Below are 19,624 nucleotides of genomic sequence, written 5' to 3'. Positions count from 1 at the left end.
ACGTCCTTCACCTATTTATCCTTTTCTAGATTTTGTTAAGAACAGGTGTGAAGCAGTACAGAGCGAAGGCAGATATAAGAGTTCAGTCAAAGATCAGCCATGATCCTACTGAATGACGGAACAGGCTTGAAAGGTTAAATAGTTCTTTGGTTTGTGTTCTCGTGTTGGATGGGAATATGAACAGGATGTGTTTAGAGGGATATGGGCTAAATGCTGGGAAATGGGATTAGGTCAGATTGCGATGTCTGGTCAGCGTGGACAAGTTGAACCGAAGGGTCTGTTTCCATGCTCTATGACTCGAAGTTCTAGCAACATAGTAGTGCACTGTATTTGTAACTCAGACTAAGATCAAACAGTTCAAAAGCTGGCTGATTTTTAAACTATTTTATTAACTTTCAAATAAAATCTTTACACACGACAGCATGCCATTGAGTGACTCAATGCCTTATGAAGTGAAAAGAGCCCAGGAGATAAACCATTTATTTGGACCAAAAGGCAATGAGAATGCCTATGACTTTATTATAGATCTTCACAATACTACCTCCAACGTTGGAAATTGCCTGATTATGAAAACGTCCAAGGATGATTTTACCATCCAGATGATTCATTATATTAAGGTAGGTACTCTCAATGAGACAACCTTCATTGTGCTGTAAATATGTTCCTTTCAGAATTACTTATATGTTTGCACTTCAAGTTCTAATATAAACCACTTGCTTTACATTGCCTTATGCCAGTTGCCAAAAACCATTTTGCCCAGGTTCCCAAATCTATGCTGAAAATTCTGTGCATTTCTATGTAAAATGTTCCTATACTGTTAATTGAGGGGAATTAGGGAATCTGAACATTGGGGAGAAGGAATTTAGATTGAATGTGTTGCTAGAAAAGTAGCCATTCTAGGTCAGCAAAGATTAAGTTTGAATTTGATTTATTGCTGTCATGTGTACCAAAATACAGTGAAAGTATTGTTTTGCGTGTGATGAGCAGTTTGAGACACTGGTGTGGGGCCAATTAGGATTTGTGAATGGAGTTGTGAGTTCTAACCTGGGAGCATTTGATGACCTGTCAAAAAGACAGGCTGAATTTTAGGGATGAGCCCACCTCCAATTAGCCACCTCCGGCTAAAAGCTCTAGGAGATGAGATTCTTTTGTGGAGGCAGGCAGAAATCCACTCTTGGGCAATGGTCCTTTAAGGGAGAGGCAGGATTTGCACCACCTCCAGGAACAAATCTCAATCCTGGAGGAGTGAGGGTGAACGTGTGATAATGAAACTGTATGTGCAGGAGTGAGTGTGAGATGCCAGGTTCTACCCAAATTGGAATAGGGTGCCCGAGAAGGATCTATTTAGGCCACTTAAATTAGAGAAGCAGACATATAGGACTCTGAACTGCACCTCAGTTGATGGCACCCCTGCCATCCGTAAGGGTGCCCCAGTCTGATTTTCCACCTGCACGTAGCTTGTAAAATTAGACTCATATAATACAATCTGAGTAACGTAGGAGAGCCGATTGAAGATGTAAAAATGGATCCGTTCAGAAATTGGCCGCCTTATTGCCTCTGACAGTATCTTTGCAAAACTATGTGACTTGGGCAGCTGTATCCACAGAAATTTGTGTGCATTTCTTCTGGAGTGTAAAAAATGACAAACCCTTTACAGTGTCCGGACGTCAGTGCTGCATTTAGATCTTGGCGGGGGGGGGGGGGGGGGTTTTAACAAAGAAAAAATGACTTTTATTAACACAATATAGCTCCACTACAGGTTGACTCTACATCTTTAGGAAAGTGTGGTCATGTTCATATTAAGCCCCTCCATAAGCTTCAGATAATTCAAAATGACAGTGTCTGGTTCCTAAACAGGACCCCTAAGCCTCTAAATTTGAATTCTCATTCCTCATATTCAATTCCCTACACACCGTCTTTCCCTTCCCAAGCTCTGAAACCTCCATCAGCCCAAAAACTATCTGCCAACTCGGCATTCCTAAAACATTTGTTTCCTTCTATACTTAGTTCCCTCACCCCAGTATTGGCAGCCTTTGTTTCAGTTATCTGAGCCTTTTAGGCACTCATGTACCTGTATTAGAAAAACATAGAAAATAGGAGCAGGAGAAGGCCATTCGGCCCTTTGAGCCTGCTCCACCATTCAGTATGATCATGGCTGATCGTCCAAATCCATACCTTGTTCTCACTTTCTTCCCATACCCTTTGATCTCTTTAGCCGTAAGAACTATATATATCTCCTTCATGAAAACATTTAATGTTTTGGCCTCGACTACTTTCTGTATTTGAGATTAGAGTGGTGCTGGAATGATTCCTGATGAAGGGCTTTTGCCCGAAACGTCGATTTTCCTGCTCCTCGGATGCTGCCTGACCTGCTGTGCTTTTCCAGCACCACTCTAATCTTGACTCTAATCTCCAGCATCCGCAGTACCCACCCCTGCCTACTTTCTGTATTTCACAGGCTCACCACTCTTTTTTGTTTAAACTGCTCCTTAACATCTACCTCTGAAGAAGATTTTAGTCACTGTCCTAACATTTTTGGGTGTTTTCTTTTGCTCAAGCATCATTTTTTGTCAGATTATGCTTCTGTGATGCTATTTGGAACTTTTTTTCACATTAACAAAAACTTCTATTTTATAGTGTATTTAATGCGCAACAACATTTAGCAAGGCCTGGCAATAATTTCTTCATCCCCACTGTGATGGGGGGGCAAGACATAACATTAAAACATTTTTTTCTTTCTGTAAATATTTCTAAAAGTAGAATCAAAAAACTTTATTAAACTGGTTACAATGTTTAGTAGACATTTGGCTGGTGACATGAATAGGAAAGGTTTAAAGGGATATGGGCCAAACATTGGCAAGTGGGACTAGTTTAGTTTAAGAAATTTGGTCGGCATGGACAATTTGGACCAAAGGGTCTGTTTCTGTGCTGTATGACTCTATGTCTATGTAACTGCTTCAGTTCAGTATATTGTAAATTTTCTCCATGAATACATAGAATTAATTTACAATATAAAGCGATGTAAATGAGAATGATAATTTCTGTGATCATTCCTTTCCAGAATACGTTGATACATGATAATTGCCGGGTGCTGCTGCTTGAAAACCCTGCGGTCCAATATGGTGCAGTACGAACTGTTGCTAAACACTGCGTAGGTAAGCATCAAACTCAGGAGTGTGAGAATGCGACAATAAGAAAGATAACTGTAGTGATTGTAACAAGGTCAGCCAGATAGACCTCATAGAATATGAGTTCCCTGATTGGCTGACAGATATAGACAGGAGTGTCAGAGGTTCTGTTCACTCTGAGAGCTAGCTCTGAGGGAGCTGGATCAGTGTCCAGGACGCTCCAAGTGTAAATAAAGGGTGACTTGGTGACGGGATACTGGCCTCTATCAAGTTATTTTGATGCTTATTACAGTGCAGGACAGGTGTCCTTTTATTTAAGAGTAGAAGCTCTAACACTATTCTAGCTACCAGTCGTGCTGTTCATGCATCTGTGCAATCAAAGCATGTTGAAGTCAAGATAAAGGAATTAAAACGGCAGCTTTAGTGCTTACAATTCAGAGCTTCTTTCTCTGAAAGTGTATATTAGAAATTCATGATATTCAAGGTATCCCATGCTTTTCATAGAGCCATAGAGCTGTATAACACGGAAACAGACCCTTCAGTCCAACTTGTCCACACTGACCAGATATCCTAACCTAATCTAGTCCCATTTGCCAGTTTTTAGCCCATATCTCTCTCAACCCTTTCTATTCATTTTCCCATCCAGGTGCCTTTTAAATGTTGTAATTTTACTAGTCTACACCACTTCCTCTGGCAGTTCATGTTGAGGTCTCTTGGCTTAGGCTTCCACATTGACATTCCCAAGTAATTTACCCTCAAGATTTACTTCAAATTAATCCGATGACCACATGTGAGCCATCTGCAAGTTGCATCTGTTATGACATCCATATTCACCACAGCACATGAAAAAGTAGTCAGACACACCCATCAATAAATCAGCAACAACTGCTACTGATGAATGTGGCAGGAAGGTTCAGTTGAGTCATTGAAAGATTATGTGCATGTCCAACTAGATGCAAACAAAACTTCTACTCAAATAATTTCACTAATTTAAACAAGAGCATCTGCCTGAAGATATCTATTGCTCATACTCAGTGAACCAATTAAAATAAATAAGGCTGTTAACTGCAGATTGGTCTTGCCATTGTGTATTGGGCAGTAGAGTTAGAGCAAAATGGAGGATTCTGTGATGTTGTGTCATCCAATGTCTTGGTTTGCTTTTTTAAAGAAAACGAGAGAGAAATTTCATTGAAACAAAAGTCAATGATTCATAATTGTTGTTTCCAATAATTGAAATCTGGTTTCAAGTGTTCCAGGAGATGTTCTTGTGACCACCTACTGTCAACCGCCCTTCACTTAGACTCCCACCATTGGACGCCCAATACATGCTTCTTCACCTTCTCAAAGCTTTTCAATATATCCTGGTTTTGACTTTGGAAAATCTGATCACCCTCATCCTTGACCTCCAACTCTGTTATTATGAGGTGCAATGGAAGCTCAGGTTAACAAAGCAGTTAATAAAGCATACAGTATCATTCCTAAGCTTTATTAATAGAGACATAGAGTATGAGAGCAAGGAAGTTATGTTGAACATGGAAAGGCACGTGTTCAATCTCAACTGGAGCACTGTGTCCAATTCTGTGTGCCACTTTAGGAAGATGTGAAGGTACTGGAGAGTGCTGATAATGGTTCCAGGATGAGGGACTTCAGTTATGAAGCCAGATTGGAAATTTTATTACTGTTTTCCTTGGCAAAGAGAAAGCCAAGAGATCTGAAGGAGGTATTCAAAATCATAAGGGGCCTGGATGGAGCAAATACTGTAAGGAGAATCTATTCCCACTTGTGAAAAGATTGACAGCAAGAGGTCACAGGTTTAAAGCAATTGACAAAAGAAACAAAAGCAACAAAAAAACTTCTTCGTGCAACAAGTGGCTAGGGTCTGAAGTGCCAAAGTGTGTTGTGGAGGCAAATTCAAAGCAGTCAGAATCGGAACTGTACAGACTCTTCAGTCCAACTTGTCCATACCAACGAGATATCCCAAACCGATCTAGTCCTATTTGCCAGCACTTGGCACATATCCTTCTAAACCCTTCCTTTTCATGTACCCATCCAGATGCCTTTAAAATGTTGCAATTGTACCAGCTTCCACCACTTCCTCTGGCAGCCCACTCCATACACACACCACCCTCTGCGTGAAAACGTTGCCCCTCCGGTCCTTTTAAAATATTTCTCTTCACTTTAAACCTACGCTGTCTGGTTTTAGACTCATCTACCCTGGGAACAAGCTCTTGGCTAGTCACCGTATTCATGCCCCTCAGCCTCCAACGCTCCAGGAAAAAAGACCCGCCTACTCAGCCTCTTCTTATAGCTCAAACCTTCCAATCCCAGCAAAGGAAGTTAGACATCTTTTTTCCCAAAAAAAATGCAGAGTTACAGGGTGAGTACAGGAGGATGTCAGCTAGGGAAATACTTGTTCAGACAGCTGGTGCTGACACTGTGTTAAATGGCCTCCTACTGTATTGAAACAATTCTGCAATTGTGAACAGAAGATCACTTAATTTTTAATTAAGCTTTTTTTATAGCCTTCCAGACCCAACATTGAGTTCACCCAATTTCAAATAATTATTTTTATTTTCTCAGACTGCAACTGTTTCACATAACAATGACATGGCACGGATGACTCATTTGTTCTTTTACTTGTGTCCCATCATCTCCTTTTTGCTTTGCATGTAGCTTTATCATTTAATTCCTCCTTCCCCTCACCTTTCAACTTTGCTCTCCTCCCTGTTATCTCTACACTTGCTTAAAATCAATAACTTTGTTCTTGCAGTGGTCTTAAACTGGATTGCCTTCTCTAGGTCATTTGTCACTAACACAATCCCTCACAGCAATAAATTTTCTATGATGGAGAAAGACAGAATTAACCTGAAACGTTAACGGTGTCTGTCTTCTTGGATACTGTCAAATCTGCTGAGTTTTTTTTTAATTTCATTTCCAAGAGAGGAATCGAGTTGACGTCTCCCAGTGCAATAGATAAAATCGATTTTTAAAAACTAGAACCAGCAATGGGCGTGTAAAACAAAGACCTGGGATGCTAGGCATCTGAAACAAAACAGAAATTGCTGAAGAAACTGGCAACATCTGTGGTGAGAAATCTGATTCAGTAGAAACTCCGTTTTCTCTCCACTGATGCTGCCAGACCTCCCGAGTCTCTCCCAGAAACTTCAGTTTTGGTTTCAGCAATGAATGAAACTTGGTAAATCTTACAAACAAAGCGCCCACTGCTGATTATTTTGTGGGAATTGGTGTTGCTGACATTCCAAGTAGCTCCCGCACACTGTCAGAATCTGAATTTGACTCCTCCCTGGCCGTCACCATCTTCGATCCTTTGTTTTAATCAATCTTGTAAAAATGTAATAGTGAAAATAATGCGCATAAAATTCATAGATTTGGGCAAGTGCTTATGTTTATATAACACCTTGTCACATTTTCAGAGCTGAAGTACTTCATGCAATGAATTACTCAAGAGGGCAGCACGGTGGCTCAGTGGTTAGTACTGCTGCCTCACAGAACCAGGGTCCCAGATTCGATTCCAGCCTTGGGCGCCTGTGTGGAGTTTGCATGTTCTCCCCATGTCTGCGTGGGTTTCCTCTAGGTGCTCCGGTTTCCTCCCATAATCTAAAGATGTGCAGATCAGGTGAATTTGCCATGATAAATTGCCCGTAGTGCTAGGTGCATTTGTCAGAGGGAAAGGGGTCTGGGTGGGTTACTCTTCAGAGGGTTAGTGTGGACTGGTTGGGCCGAAGGGCCTGTTTCCACACTGAAGGGAATCTAATCTAATCTAAAAAGTCCACTGACTGTCCTGTAAATCATAACCTGCACTTAAGCTGCCTTTCAAAACCATATGGTGTTGCAATGTTTCACAGGGCAGTTAAGTATTTCTCTTGTTGTGTTTTACTCATTGGTGTAACATTGGAAAGATGACAGTCTACTCAAACTTAGTAAGGTTTTTTAAGCACTTTATTTCAGGAAGTATAAGAGGTCTGCTGTCATTCAAAGTCACCTTTTTTTCTTAAGTGTAACGGTGCAGCATGTTGGACCACTGACCATGCAATGAAAGTGTCCTCATGCTCAGAAAGGATACATTACAGCATGGGAATTCTTGAACCCAGATTAGGCAAATCTCCATAGAGAGAGCAGGACAAAAATATCAGTGAGCCAGACAGTGGACCAGACTTGCCCTACCTTCTGCTAATTGACATTGACAGTGGTCAGGGAGCATGTGTTTACTCCTCTGTAGCTGAAGGAACTTGAGGAGAGAAGGTGCAAAAACAATAATTACCCCCAAAGCCATTCTAAAAATGAACCTTTCCTGTAGAGGCAGGCAGTTTTCAGAATTCACCTGTTGGCTGTAACTGACACAGAAATTGCAGATAGTAGCCTATGGTTTCCCAGTGGGGGTGGTTCCACTTGATGGGGAGACTGAACATAAGTATTGATATAGGTTAGTCATCAGTACACCAGCAAAGGTAATACAGGCATCTACATTTGAACCTAGATAAATACATTCCGGAGAAAGGAATGGGAGACTGCGCTGATGATGTGATGAAAAAGGAGGCAGGAGGCTCAAGTGGACCATAAACAATGGGATAGATTAGTCAGGCCAAATGACCTGTTTCTGCATTTCAAAGACTACGTAATTGATACAAGATGACTTTCTGGCTGTTGAAGCTACATGTATTTGGAATATTTCCTGAGTAGAAAAGTGCTGATTGCATTTCTTTATATAAATGGTACATACAGAGAAAACATCACGCGAAATCTCTGACTGACAGTAAATATAGGCAGAAGTGGGTACTGCAGATGCTGGAGATTAGAGTCAAGATTGGAGTGGTGCTGGAAAAGCACAGCAGGTCAGGCAGCATCCGAGGAGCAGGAAAATCGACGTCTCTGGCAAAAACCCTTCATCAGGAATTTGGCGATGAAGGGTTTGTGCCTGAAATGTCAATTTTGCTGCTCCTCGGATGCTGCCTGAACTGCTGTGCTTTTCCAGCACCACTCCAATCTTGACAGTAAATAAATATCAGTGAAAGCTGCTCCACATAAACGCACACACCCATTCCAGTTCCAGTTTGCTGAAAGACTGATTGCATTTTCTTCACTGCAGGAAACTTTGCTGTTGTGTAGTCTTACTGCAAATATATTTGTTTAAATTCAAACCATTTCCTGTGACATAAACTAGTCACCTCTAAACATGAGATGAATGAGGCAAGCAAATCTCCAAATGCACACTGCTGTACCATATTAGGAAGGTTTAAGGAACTATCCTATAGCAGCTGATTTTAAATAGAACAAGAGACCTATGAACATGCACATCTGCTCAAGAAGACAGTGTGCCATGGTCTCTGAGGCTTCCCCCAAGTGACAAAAATGGATAGAATCAGCCTTTACTGGATGAAAAGCATAATGTCAGCATTGGGTCCACCGAGTTAGACTGCACTGAAAAAGTGTTGTGTAATAACTGGTGCAGAACATCTTTCAATAGTGTACAATTACTGTCGGTTAGCAAATTCACCCAGGCTTCTCTGCATGCACATGGTGAGAATAACTGTAGCAGATTGCTACATAAGAGACTTTCTGTATACAGTGTGCTCTTCTTCCCTTCCTTCTCCTAGTTAGGCAGCCAAGAGGATCAAAAACCTGCTTCCAGACATCTGTGGGAACAGAAATAGGGAGAATTGAAAACATTGCCTGTATAATGCAATAAAATTCCACCCTGACCTTAAATTTGCCTGGGCCATCTCTGACACCTCCCTCCCCTTCCTGGACCCCTCCATCTCCATTAATGACGACCAACTTGACACTGACATTTTTTTACAAACCCACCGACTCCCACAGCTACCTGGATTACACCTCTTCCCACCCTACCTCCTGCAAAAATTCTTTCCCGTATTCCCAATTCCTCCGCCTCCGCCGGATCTGCTCCCAGGAGGACCAGTTCCACCACAGAACACACCAGATGGGCTCCTTCTTTAGACACCACAATTTCCCTTCCCACGTGGTTAAAGATGCCCTCTAACGCATCTCGTCCACATCCCGCAGTAAGACTACACATATATTTAAGACTATACATATTTAAGACTATACATATATAAGACTATACATATATAAGACTATACATATATTTGCAGTAAGACTACACAATAGCAAAGTTTCCTGCAGTGAAGAAAATGCAATCAATCAGTCTTTCAGCAAACCGGAAATGGAATGGGTGTGCGTGTAGCAGCTTTCACTGATATTTATTTAATGTCAAGATTGGAGTGGTGCTGGAAAAGCACCACCCCTCCAACCGTAACAAGGACAGAATGCCGCGGTGCTCACATTCCACCCTACCAAACTTCGCATAAACCAGATCATCCGCTGACATTTCTGCCACCTCCAAAAAGACGCACCACCAGGGATATATTTCCCTCCCCACCCCTTTCCACCTTCTCAAAGACCGTTCCCTCCGTGGCTACCTAGTCCGGTCCACGCCCCCCTACAACCCACCCTCCCATCCTGGCACCTTCCCCTGCCACCGCAGGAATTGTAAAACCTGCGCCCACACCTCCTCCCTCACCTCCATCCAAGGCCCTAAAGGAGCCTTCCACATCCATCAAAGTTTTACCTGCACATTCACTAATCATTTATTGTATCCATTGCTCCCGATGCGGTCTCCTCTGCAATGGGGAGACCGGACGCCTCCTAGCAGAGTGCTTTAGGGAACATCTCCGGGACACCCGCACCAATCAACCACACCGCCCTGTGGCCCAACATTTCAACTCCCCCTCCCACTCTGCCGAGGACATGGAGGTCCTGGGCCTCCTTCACCGCCGCTCCCTCACCACCAGACGCCTGGAGGAAGAATGCCTCATTTTCCGCCTCGGAACACCTCAACCCCAGGGTATCAATGTGGACTTCAATAGTTTCCTCATTTCCCCTTCCCCCACCTCACACCTAGTTTCAAACTTCCAGCTCAGCACTGTCCCCATGACTTGTCCTACCTGCCTATCTTCTTTTCCACCTATCCACTCCATCCTCCTCCTTGACCTATCACCTTCATCCCCTCCCCCACTCACCTATTGTACTCTATGCTACTTTCTCTCTAGCTTATCTCTCCATGCTTCAGGCTCTCTGCCTTTATTCCTGATGAAGGGCTTTTGCCCGAAATGTCGATTTCGCTGCACCTCCGATGCTGCCTGAACTGCTGTGCTCTTCCAGCACCACTGGGCGGCACGGTGGCACAGTGGTTAGCACTGTTGCCTCGCAGCGCCAGAGACCTGGGTTCAATTCCCACCTCAGGCGACTGACTGTGTGGAGTTTGCACATTCTCCCCGTGTCTGCGTGGGTTTCCTCCGGGTGCTCCGGTTTCCTCCCACAGTCCAAAGATGTGCAGGTCAGGTGAATTGGCCATACTAAATTGCCCATAGTGTTAGGTAAGGGGTAAATGTAGGGGTATGGGTGGGTTCGCTTCGGCGGGTCGGTGTGGACTTGTTGGGCCGAAGGGCCTGTTTCCACACTGTAATGTAATCTAATCTAAAAAAAAAAGGTAATCTAATCTAATCCAGAATCTGGTTTCCAGCATCTGCAGTCATTGTTTTTACCTAGATATCAGAAGGTAGTTTACTCTTAATGGACTGACAAGAGGAATTGTGAACTTGGAGAATGAATATTCTCTCCTGTTACACTAGACTAAATGTATTTTGGACAAACATATGTAACTCCTTTTATGTTGTTTTTTAAAATACGCACACATTATTAGATTTTAGATGGGAACAATAGCTGAATCCTGAACACTTTTAACAGGAATGATTAATGGATTAACATTTTTTTGGGAACAATTACAGTTTGAGTTTAATAATGAGTGAAAATTCCTTTAGTTCATGTTCGCATTATCATTGCAAATGCAACATGACACGTTTGTAATTCACCATTTTTCACATCACCCTAGGTGCTAAAGTTAACAGGACTGTATTGTTATAATCCCAGAACAGGCTGCCAAATTAACATTATGATTTGGCTAGGAACCAGTAACTTTTCTTAATTTGACAAAAAGTTATGTGTTCCCAGATCCTTTTTAACAGAGCAAAGCCATAAGGCTCCACAGTTTTGAACAGACAACCACAAACTTCACTATACAAAGTTAGAACAGCCATGCAATCTACAATAGGTGCAGTAAGTCTAATTTAAAGTCGAGTCAATTAATGATCAATAAAATGATTATTGGTTGAATCTTAGGGGTTTTTGGCTGTGGGTTTTGTCAGATTTCATGAAGGGTTTTTTGCAGTGAGGTCTACTGAGATCTCTTGTAGTATTTTGCCAATCCTGCCTGATTAAAAATCTGTCTCGCCCCATGGTTCCCATTTTTGCTTGATTGTAGCCCCATTCTAGCAGTCACCATACCCCCAAAATGATTTGCCATTGTTGGGAATCCCAGAGTGGACTGGAATCCCTGGTGTCCACACCATCAGGCACTATCAGTCTAGAACTGCCCTGTGCAGTTCCCTACAATTGGGCTGGAGAAGGGGCAATTTCTGTCTCATTTTGCAGACAAGGACTTGGGGATCCCGGTGGACAGGCTGATACAGACGTGTGACCTCCTTTTCTCCGAGACTGTCACCAGTCTACGCCACCTGCTCTGAAGTTACTGTCTGTGTCAGTGCCCAGCAATGTAGGAAAAAGGGCAATGACTTTCTCCACTCTGCTGGCGTATGTGCCACCATCTCCTCTCCAAAAGCTCTCCGGGACTGTACCCACCTCCTACTGTGACTCGTGCTCTACCATCTTATATTGCCTGCAGCATGTTCCCTCATTTGTTGTTATCCATCACAAACCCTAACCCACTTAAACCAGAGGTTTATACCATCTGCCCTGCCTACTGTCACTTGGGACATCTTTTCACCTGCAGCCATAGTAACAACTGTGGCACCAACTTTCATTACCTTCATTACCTGCCTCTCTCTCTCATTCTGGAATAAAACAGCCTGCAATAATGCAGAAAGAATTACAATTAGGTTTATTGTCACGTGTCATAGAGATGTACAGCACGGAAATAGATCCTGCGGTCCAACTCGTCCATGCCGACCAGATATCCCAACCCAAACTAGTTTCACCTGCCAGTACCTGGCCCATATCCCTCCAAACCCTTCCTATTCATATACCCATCCAAATGCCTTTTGAAATGCTGTAATTGTACTAAACTTCACTACTTCCTCTGGCAGCTCATTCCATACACATACCACCCTCTGCATGAAAAAGTTGCCCCTTAGGATTCTCTCATATCTTGCCCCTCTCACCCTAAATATATGCCCTCTAGTTCTGGACTCCCCCACCCCAGGGAAAAGAGTTTGCCTATTTACCCTATCCATTCCCCTCATGATTTTATAAACCTCTATAAGGTCATCCTTCAGCCTCCGATGCTCCAGGAAAAACAGCCCTAGCCTATTCAACGTCTCCCAATAGCTCAAATCCGCCAACCCTGGCAACATCCTTGTAAATCTTTTCTGAACCCTTTCAGGTTTCACAACATCCTTCCAATAAGAAGGAGACCAGAATTGAACGCAATATTCCAACAGTGGCCTAACCAATGTCCTGTACAGCCACAACATGACCTCCCAACTCCTGTACTCAATACTCTGACCAATAAAGGAAAGCATTCCAAATGTCTTCTTCACTTTCCTTTCTACCTGCGACTCTATTTTCAAGGAGCTATGAACCTGCACTCCAAGTCTCTTTGTTCAGCAACACTCCCTAGGACCGTACCATTAAGTATATAAGTTCTGCTAAGATTCACTTTCCCAAAATGCAGCACCTCGCAGTTATCTGAATTAAACTCCATCTGCCACTCCTCAGCCCATTGGCCCACCTGATCAAGATCCCATTGTGATCCGAGGTAACCTTCTTCGCTGTCCAATACACCTCCAATTTTAGTGTCATCTGCAAACTTACTAACTATACCTCTTAAGCTCACATCCATATAAATGATTAAAAGTAAAGGACCCAGCACCGATCCTTGTGGCATTCCACTGGTCACAGGCCTTCAATCTGAAAAACAACCCTCCCCCACCACCCTCTGTCTTCTACCTTTGAGCCAGTTCTGTATCTAAATGGCTAGTTCTCCCTGTATTCAATGAAAGCTAACCTTGCTAACAGTCTCCCATTGGGAATCTTGTCGAACGCCCTGCTGAAGTCCATATAGATCACATCTACCGCTCTGCCTCATCAATCCTCTTTGTTACTTCTTCAAAAAACCACCGACGTCAGGCTCATTGGTCTATAGTTCCCTGGCTTGTCCTTAGCACCTTTCTTAAATAGTGGCAGCACGTTAGCTAACCTCCAGTCTTCCGGCACCTCACCTGTGATTATCAATAATACAACTATCTCAGTAGGAGGCCCAGCAATCACTTGCCTAGCTTCTCACAGAGTTCTAGGGTACACCTGGGGATTTATCCACTTTTATGCATTTCAAGACATCCAGCACTTCCTCCTCTGTAATATGGACATTTTTCAAGATGTCACCATCTATTTCCCTACATTCTATATCTTCCATGTCCTTTTCCACAGTAAACACTGATGCAAAATACTCATTTAGTATCTCCTGTGGCTCCACACAGGCCTGATGGGGAGAAAGTAGCATAGAGTCAGGGCAGAGGAAATGACCTGAGATTCTTGTAGAGAGAGGAGGAAACCTTCTTCAAGGCAGGCATCCTTACAAGAGGATTCGCAGTAGGGTTAAAATCAACTAGGTAAAAACAATGACTGCAGATGCTGGAAACCAGATTCTGGATTAGAGTGGTGCTGGAAAAGCGGAGCAGTTCAGGCAGCATCCGAGGAGCAGGAAAATCGATTTTCGGGCAAAAGCCCTTCATCGGGAATACAGGCAGAGTGCCTGACGGGTGGAGAGATAAATGAGAGAAGGGTGGGGGTGGGGAGAAAGTAGCATAGAGTCAGGGCAGAGGAAATGACCTGGGAGTTGCAGTGGGAGAGGGATTCTTGTAGAGAGAGGAGGAAAACTTCTTCAAGGCAGGCATCCTTGCAAGAGGATTCGCAGCGAGGTAAAAACAATCACTGCAGATGCAGGAAACCAGATTCTTCACTGTTTTTACCTCGTTGATTTTAACCCTACTGCGAATCCTCTTGCAAGGATGCCTGCCTTGAAGTTTTCCTCCTCTCTCTACAAGAATCTCAGGGAGTCCCTCTCCCACTGCAACTCCCAGGTCATTTCCTCTGCCCTGACTCTATGCTACTTTCTCCCCACCCCACCCTTCTCTCATTTATCTCTCCACCCTTCAGGCACTCTGCCTGTATTCCTGATGAAGGGCTTTTGCCCGAAACATCGATTTTCCTGCTCCTCGGATGCTGCCTGAACTGCTCCACTTTTCCAGCACCACTCTAATCCAGAATCCACACAAAGGCCACCTTGCTGATCTTTGAGGGGCTCTACTCTCTCCCTAGTTACCCTTTCATCCTTAATGTATTTATAAAAACCCTTTGGATTCGTCTTAACTCTATTTGCCAAGACTATCTTATGTCCTCTTTTTGCCCTCCTGATTTCCCTCTTAAGTATACTCCTACTGCCTTTATACTCTTCTAAGGATTCACTTAATCTCTTCTGTCTATACCTGACATATGCTTCCTTCTTTTTCTTAACTAAACCCTCAATTTCTTTAGTCATCCAGCATTCTGTATACTTACAAGCCTTTCCTTTCACCCTGACAGGAATATACTTTCTCTGAATTCTCGTTATCTCATTTCTGAAGACTTTCCATTTTCCAGCTATCACTTTATCTGTAAACATCTGCCCCCAATCAGCTTTTGAAAGTTCTTGCCTAATACTGTCAAAATTAGCCTTTCTCAAATTTAGAACTTCAACTTTTAGATCAGGTCTATCTTTTTCCATCACTATTTTAAAATTAATAGAATTATGGTCGCTGGCCCCAAAGTGCTCCCCCACTGACATCTCAGTCACCTGCCCTGCCTTATTTCCCAAGAGTTGGTCAAGTTTTGCACCTTCTCGAGTAGGCACATCCACATACTGAATCAGAAAATTTTCTTGTACACACTTAACAAATTCCTCTTCATCTAAACCCTTAATACTATGGCAGTCTCAGTCTATGTTTGGAAAGTTAAAATCCCCTACTACAAACACCATATCATTCTTACAGAAGTATCGTGATGTGTACAATGACCCCACACATGGCACCATCTTAGGTACAAAGCACCTAGGTACAAATCCTAGGTACTAAAATAGATTAGGTACAAGCTTAGAGAAATAAGGAGAAAAGCTAAAAGTTCTACGTTGCAGTTCTTCATAGAATAAATTGGGAAGATAAAAAAATAAAGTTAATGGATAAACGTTGGTCTCTCTATAGCCTGCAGCCTCCCCACACTGGGCTTTCTAAGACGGGCGGTAGAGTCAAGATGGATGGTGGGCTGCCCAACATTCAGCTCTTCACTCCTTAAGTGGAGAGAATTCTGACTCTGACCGTCCCAAGTGGCTGATTGACCATATCGAAGCCTCTGGACTGGTATCAGAGGGTGCCCTTGACTTGCTTGCTGGGACCCCTGAAAGAAGGCTGTCTCCTTTGGTTCTACTGATGCATGCTGACAACCGGGAGAAACATCTGTCTTTGTGTCTGTGCTAAACAGCAAGGCAGTACAGCAGCACAGTGAGCCTGGTACCTCTGGCTGAGGGGCAAGGTGCAAAAAAAGACTTCATCTGACAAAGGAGCAGTGCTTGTGACTTCAAATAAACCTGTTAGATGATAACCTGGTGTCATGTGATTTCTGGAAATACACATGTCTCTGGTGCTGTTCTGACATTGAGTTTAAGATATATTTTGTACCAGAGGAAACATTGTCCTGCAGGTTATTGTGTTGTAAGTTGCTTGGTTAATGCAGACCTAGGAAGATATTCCCCAACAAAAATTGCTGGAGAAACAGCAGCTCTGGCAGCATGTGTGGAGAGAGCAATAAAGTTAATATTCCAAATTTGATATTTCTCCTCTTCAGAACTTCAAGTTTTTAGGGTGGCACGGTGGCACAGTGGTTAGCACTGCTGCCTCACAGCGCCTGAGACCCGGGTTCAATTCCCGCCTCAGGCGACTGACTGTGTGCGGAGTTTGCACATTCTCCCCGTGTCTGCGTGGGTTTCCTCCGGGTGCTCCGGTTTCCTCCCACAATCCAAAGATGTGCAGGTCAGGTGAATTGGCCATGCTAAATTGCCCGTAGTGTTAGGTAAGGGGTAAATGTAGGGGTATGGTGGGTTGCGCTTCGGCAGGGCAGTGTGGACTTGTTGGGCCGAAGGGCCTGTTTCCACACTGTAATCTAATCTAATCTAATAGCGATTCCGAAAAAAAGTCATATCAGACTTGAAATGGTAACTCTGAAATGTTTTCACACCTGAAAGACCACATGCTGGGTTTTAGTCCATGCCCCACTGACATCCTAAACAAGAGGAAATAGTTTCTCTCTACCTGATTTATTTCTCTTTGGCCTTGAAACTTCAATCAGTAGATTCCAAAACCTTCTCATTTAAGGAATAGGACCTTACCTTGTTTACTCTCACCTACTTAGCAAAAGGCTAGTATATCCTTCCTATTGTACAAGATGCCAACTACTGCTCAAAATATTCCAATGGTGATCTAACCAGGGCTTTGTATAGTCGAAGTTTGACTTCTGTCCAATTGGATTCTTGACTTCTAGATACAAAGGCCAACATCCCATTAGTCTTTCTGATTATGTTCTGTACCTGTAGTACTGTCATAATCTGTCTTGCCACTACTATTCACCATGGTCCATATGCACAGCAAGAAGGGCAGATACATCAATGTAGTGGTTTATATTGTTTTTGTCCTCATGTGCTCCAGAGGAAATGATGAAGCATTGTTAGAAAAGCAGAAATTGCTGGCGAAACTCAGCAGATCTGGCAGCATCTGTGGGGAGAAAGCAGAGTTAATGTTTGGAGTCTGGTGAACTCATCATCAGAACTCTAGTTCTCTTCATCACTCTTGACTCTATCATTCTTCACTTCCTAAAGAAGAGTTATGTCGGAATTGAAACAGTTCTCCAGTCATTTTTGTTTCTGTTGTAGAATATCTTCCTCTGTCTGTATCAACCAAACAACATAGCCATGTATAAGAAATCCTTTCATCTGCTACAACACGTATCTTAAACTCCATTTCAAACAGCACCAGGAACATGTGCATTTCCCTCTTGGGACATTTGGCTGACTGAGATTGCTAATCTGAACAAAATAAGCTCCATACAAATTCTCAGTGGTGAGCAAATGTAATTGAAACCTGATATAAAAACAGAAAGTGTTGGAGAGAAAATCAGAAGATCCAGTTTCTAATTAAACAAATTCCAAAGAAGACTTATATTGGACTTGAACTGTTCACTCTGCTTCTCTCTCCACAGATTGAGCCAGTGCTGCTGAGTTTCTCCAGCACTTTGTTTTTATTCCCAACCTCCAGCAAATAAATCAGGTAGAGAGAAACTATTTCCTCTTGTTTAGGATGTCAATGGGGCATGGACTAAAACCCAACCCCCAACCTTGTTTGTATTATATAGCTGAAGTCCTCCAGTTTGATTGATTAGATTAGATTCCCTACAGTATGAAAACAGGCCATTAGGCCCAACAAGTCCACACCAACCCTCCGAAGAGTAACCCACCCAGACCCATTCCCCTACCCTATATTTACCCCTGACTAATGCACCTAACTCTATGGACAATTTTGCATGACCAATTCACCTAACCTGCACATCTTTGGATTGTGGGAGGAAACTAGAACACCCGGAGGAAACCCACACAGACACGGGGAGAATGTACAAACTCCACAAAGACAGTCGCCTGAGGCGGGAATCGTACCTGGGTCCCTGGTGCTCCTCTTCACTCACCGCTTTAGGTCCCATTCCTACCCTCTGTTCTTACCGTTAAAGTCTCCACTGCCCTCCTGCCTCCCATTCTGAACTTGCATTGAAATCCTGGGCATCACCTAATGACAGAAGTTGGTTGGTGAAGGTAATTCTGCCGCACCAGCCAGTTTCTGCCATTAGGTGGAGCACAATCAATCAAAACTTCATCAATTGAGTGTAATTTTAACATGTTTTTATAGTACTGTACGTATATTGATCACTTCCCATGAGTATTCTGTTTATTTTAGAATTTTTCCTCCATAGTTACTGATTGCTGTTTAGACTATCCTTTTACTCGTCAGTTGCTCTTTCTGTTCTTAAAAACATAATCCAAAGCTGCTTGTAAAACTGGATCAGCTCTTCCACACTGGACATAGAGTCACAGCTGTATAGCATGGAAACAGACCCTCTGGTCCAACTCGTCCATGCCGACCAGATACCTCATATTAATCCAGTCCCATTTGCCAGCATTTGACCCATATACCCACCCAGATGCCTTTTAAATGTTGCAATTGTATCAGCCTCCAACACTTTCTCTGACAGCTCATTCCACACACGTGCCACCCTCTGCGTGAAAACGTTGCTCCTTGGGTCCCTTTTAAATCTTTCCCTTCTCACCCTAAACCTATGCCCTCTAGTTCTGGACTCCCCCCACCCCAGGGAAGGAACCTGAAGAAGGGCTTATGCCCAAAACATCGATTCTCCTTCTCCTCGGATGCTACCTAGCCTGCTGTGTTTTTCCAGCATCACATTTTTCAACTCTGGTCTCCAGCATCTGCAGTCCTCACTTTCTCCTAGAGAAGGGACCTTGTCTATTTATCCTGTCCACGCCCCTCATGATTTTATAAACCTCTATAAGGTTACCTCTCCGCTTCCAACACTCCAGGGAAAACAACTCCAGCATATTCAGCCTCTCCCTACAGCGCAAACCCTCCAACCCTGGCAACATCCTTGTAAATCTCTTCTGAACTCTTCCAAGTTTCACTATTCCTGTTCTCCAGATTGCACCAGTCTGCTGTTTCCAGGACAAAGTTCCAATGATTTGCCAGTCTGGGTTTTTCATTCTACATTCAGTCGACTGGTCCGATGCATTAACAATGCCTTCTGTTCAAGACATTTTTCAGGGTACTTCATGGAAAATTCTATTGCTTGAAGATTTATCTTGGTTGAATTTGTTTCAGCAAGTTCATCATTTGGATATTTCAAGCTCTCATGCGGTTGAAAGGCAAATACAATGTTGTCATTCATCTCGAGATGACTAGAATATGAAAGCAGAGATGTACTTCTGAGGCTTTAGAAGGCTCTGGTCAGACCACATTTAGAGTATTGTGAGCAATGTTTGGGTCCCATATCTCAGGAAGGATGTATTGGCCCTGGAGCAGGTTCAGGAGAATGATCGCAGGAATGAAAGGCTTAAAAGCTGAGGATCATTTGAGGACTCTGGGACTTTAACAAGTTTAGAAGTATGAGGGGGGATTCGATTGAAACTTACAGAATACTGAACAGCCTGGACTGAGTGAACATTGGGAAGATGTTTCCATTGGCAGGAGAGACGTGGACCTGAGGGCACAGCCTTACAGTAAAGAGAAGATCCTTTAGAA

The 19,624-nt window shown here is 43.1% G+C and overlaps 1 protein-coding gene across 1 annotated transcript in view; it reads left to right on the top strand.

Moving 5' to 3' along the window:
* Positions 1-19,624, top strand: part of aspa (aspartoacylase) — a 35,872-nt gene that overhangs the window by 7,896 nt on the left and 8,352 nt on the right. Inside the window, exons 2-3 of the mRNA XM_043718312.1 lie at positions 422-617; positions 3,062-3,155. Coding sequence (XP_043574247.1) covers positions 422-617; positions 3,062-3,155 — 290 coding nt within the window. The remainder of the gene's footprint in view (positions 1-421; positions 618-3,061; positions 3,156-19,624) is intronic.

Source organism: Chiloscyllium plagiosum, chromosome 28 (assembly GCF_004010195.1).
Source record: "Chiloscyllium plagiosum isolate BGI_BamShark_2017 chromosome 28, ASM401019v2, whole genome shotgun sequence".
In the NCBI taxonomy this organism is placed as follows: domain Eukaryota; kingdom Metazoa; phylum Chordata; class Chondrichthyes; order Orectolobiformes; family Hemiscylliidae; genus Chiloscyllium; species Chiloscyllium plagiosum.
Note: the sequence above shows the minus strand (reverse complement) of the source record. Positions and strands in the feature narration are given on the sequence as shown.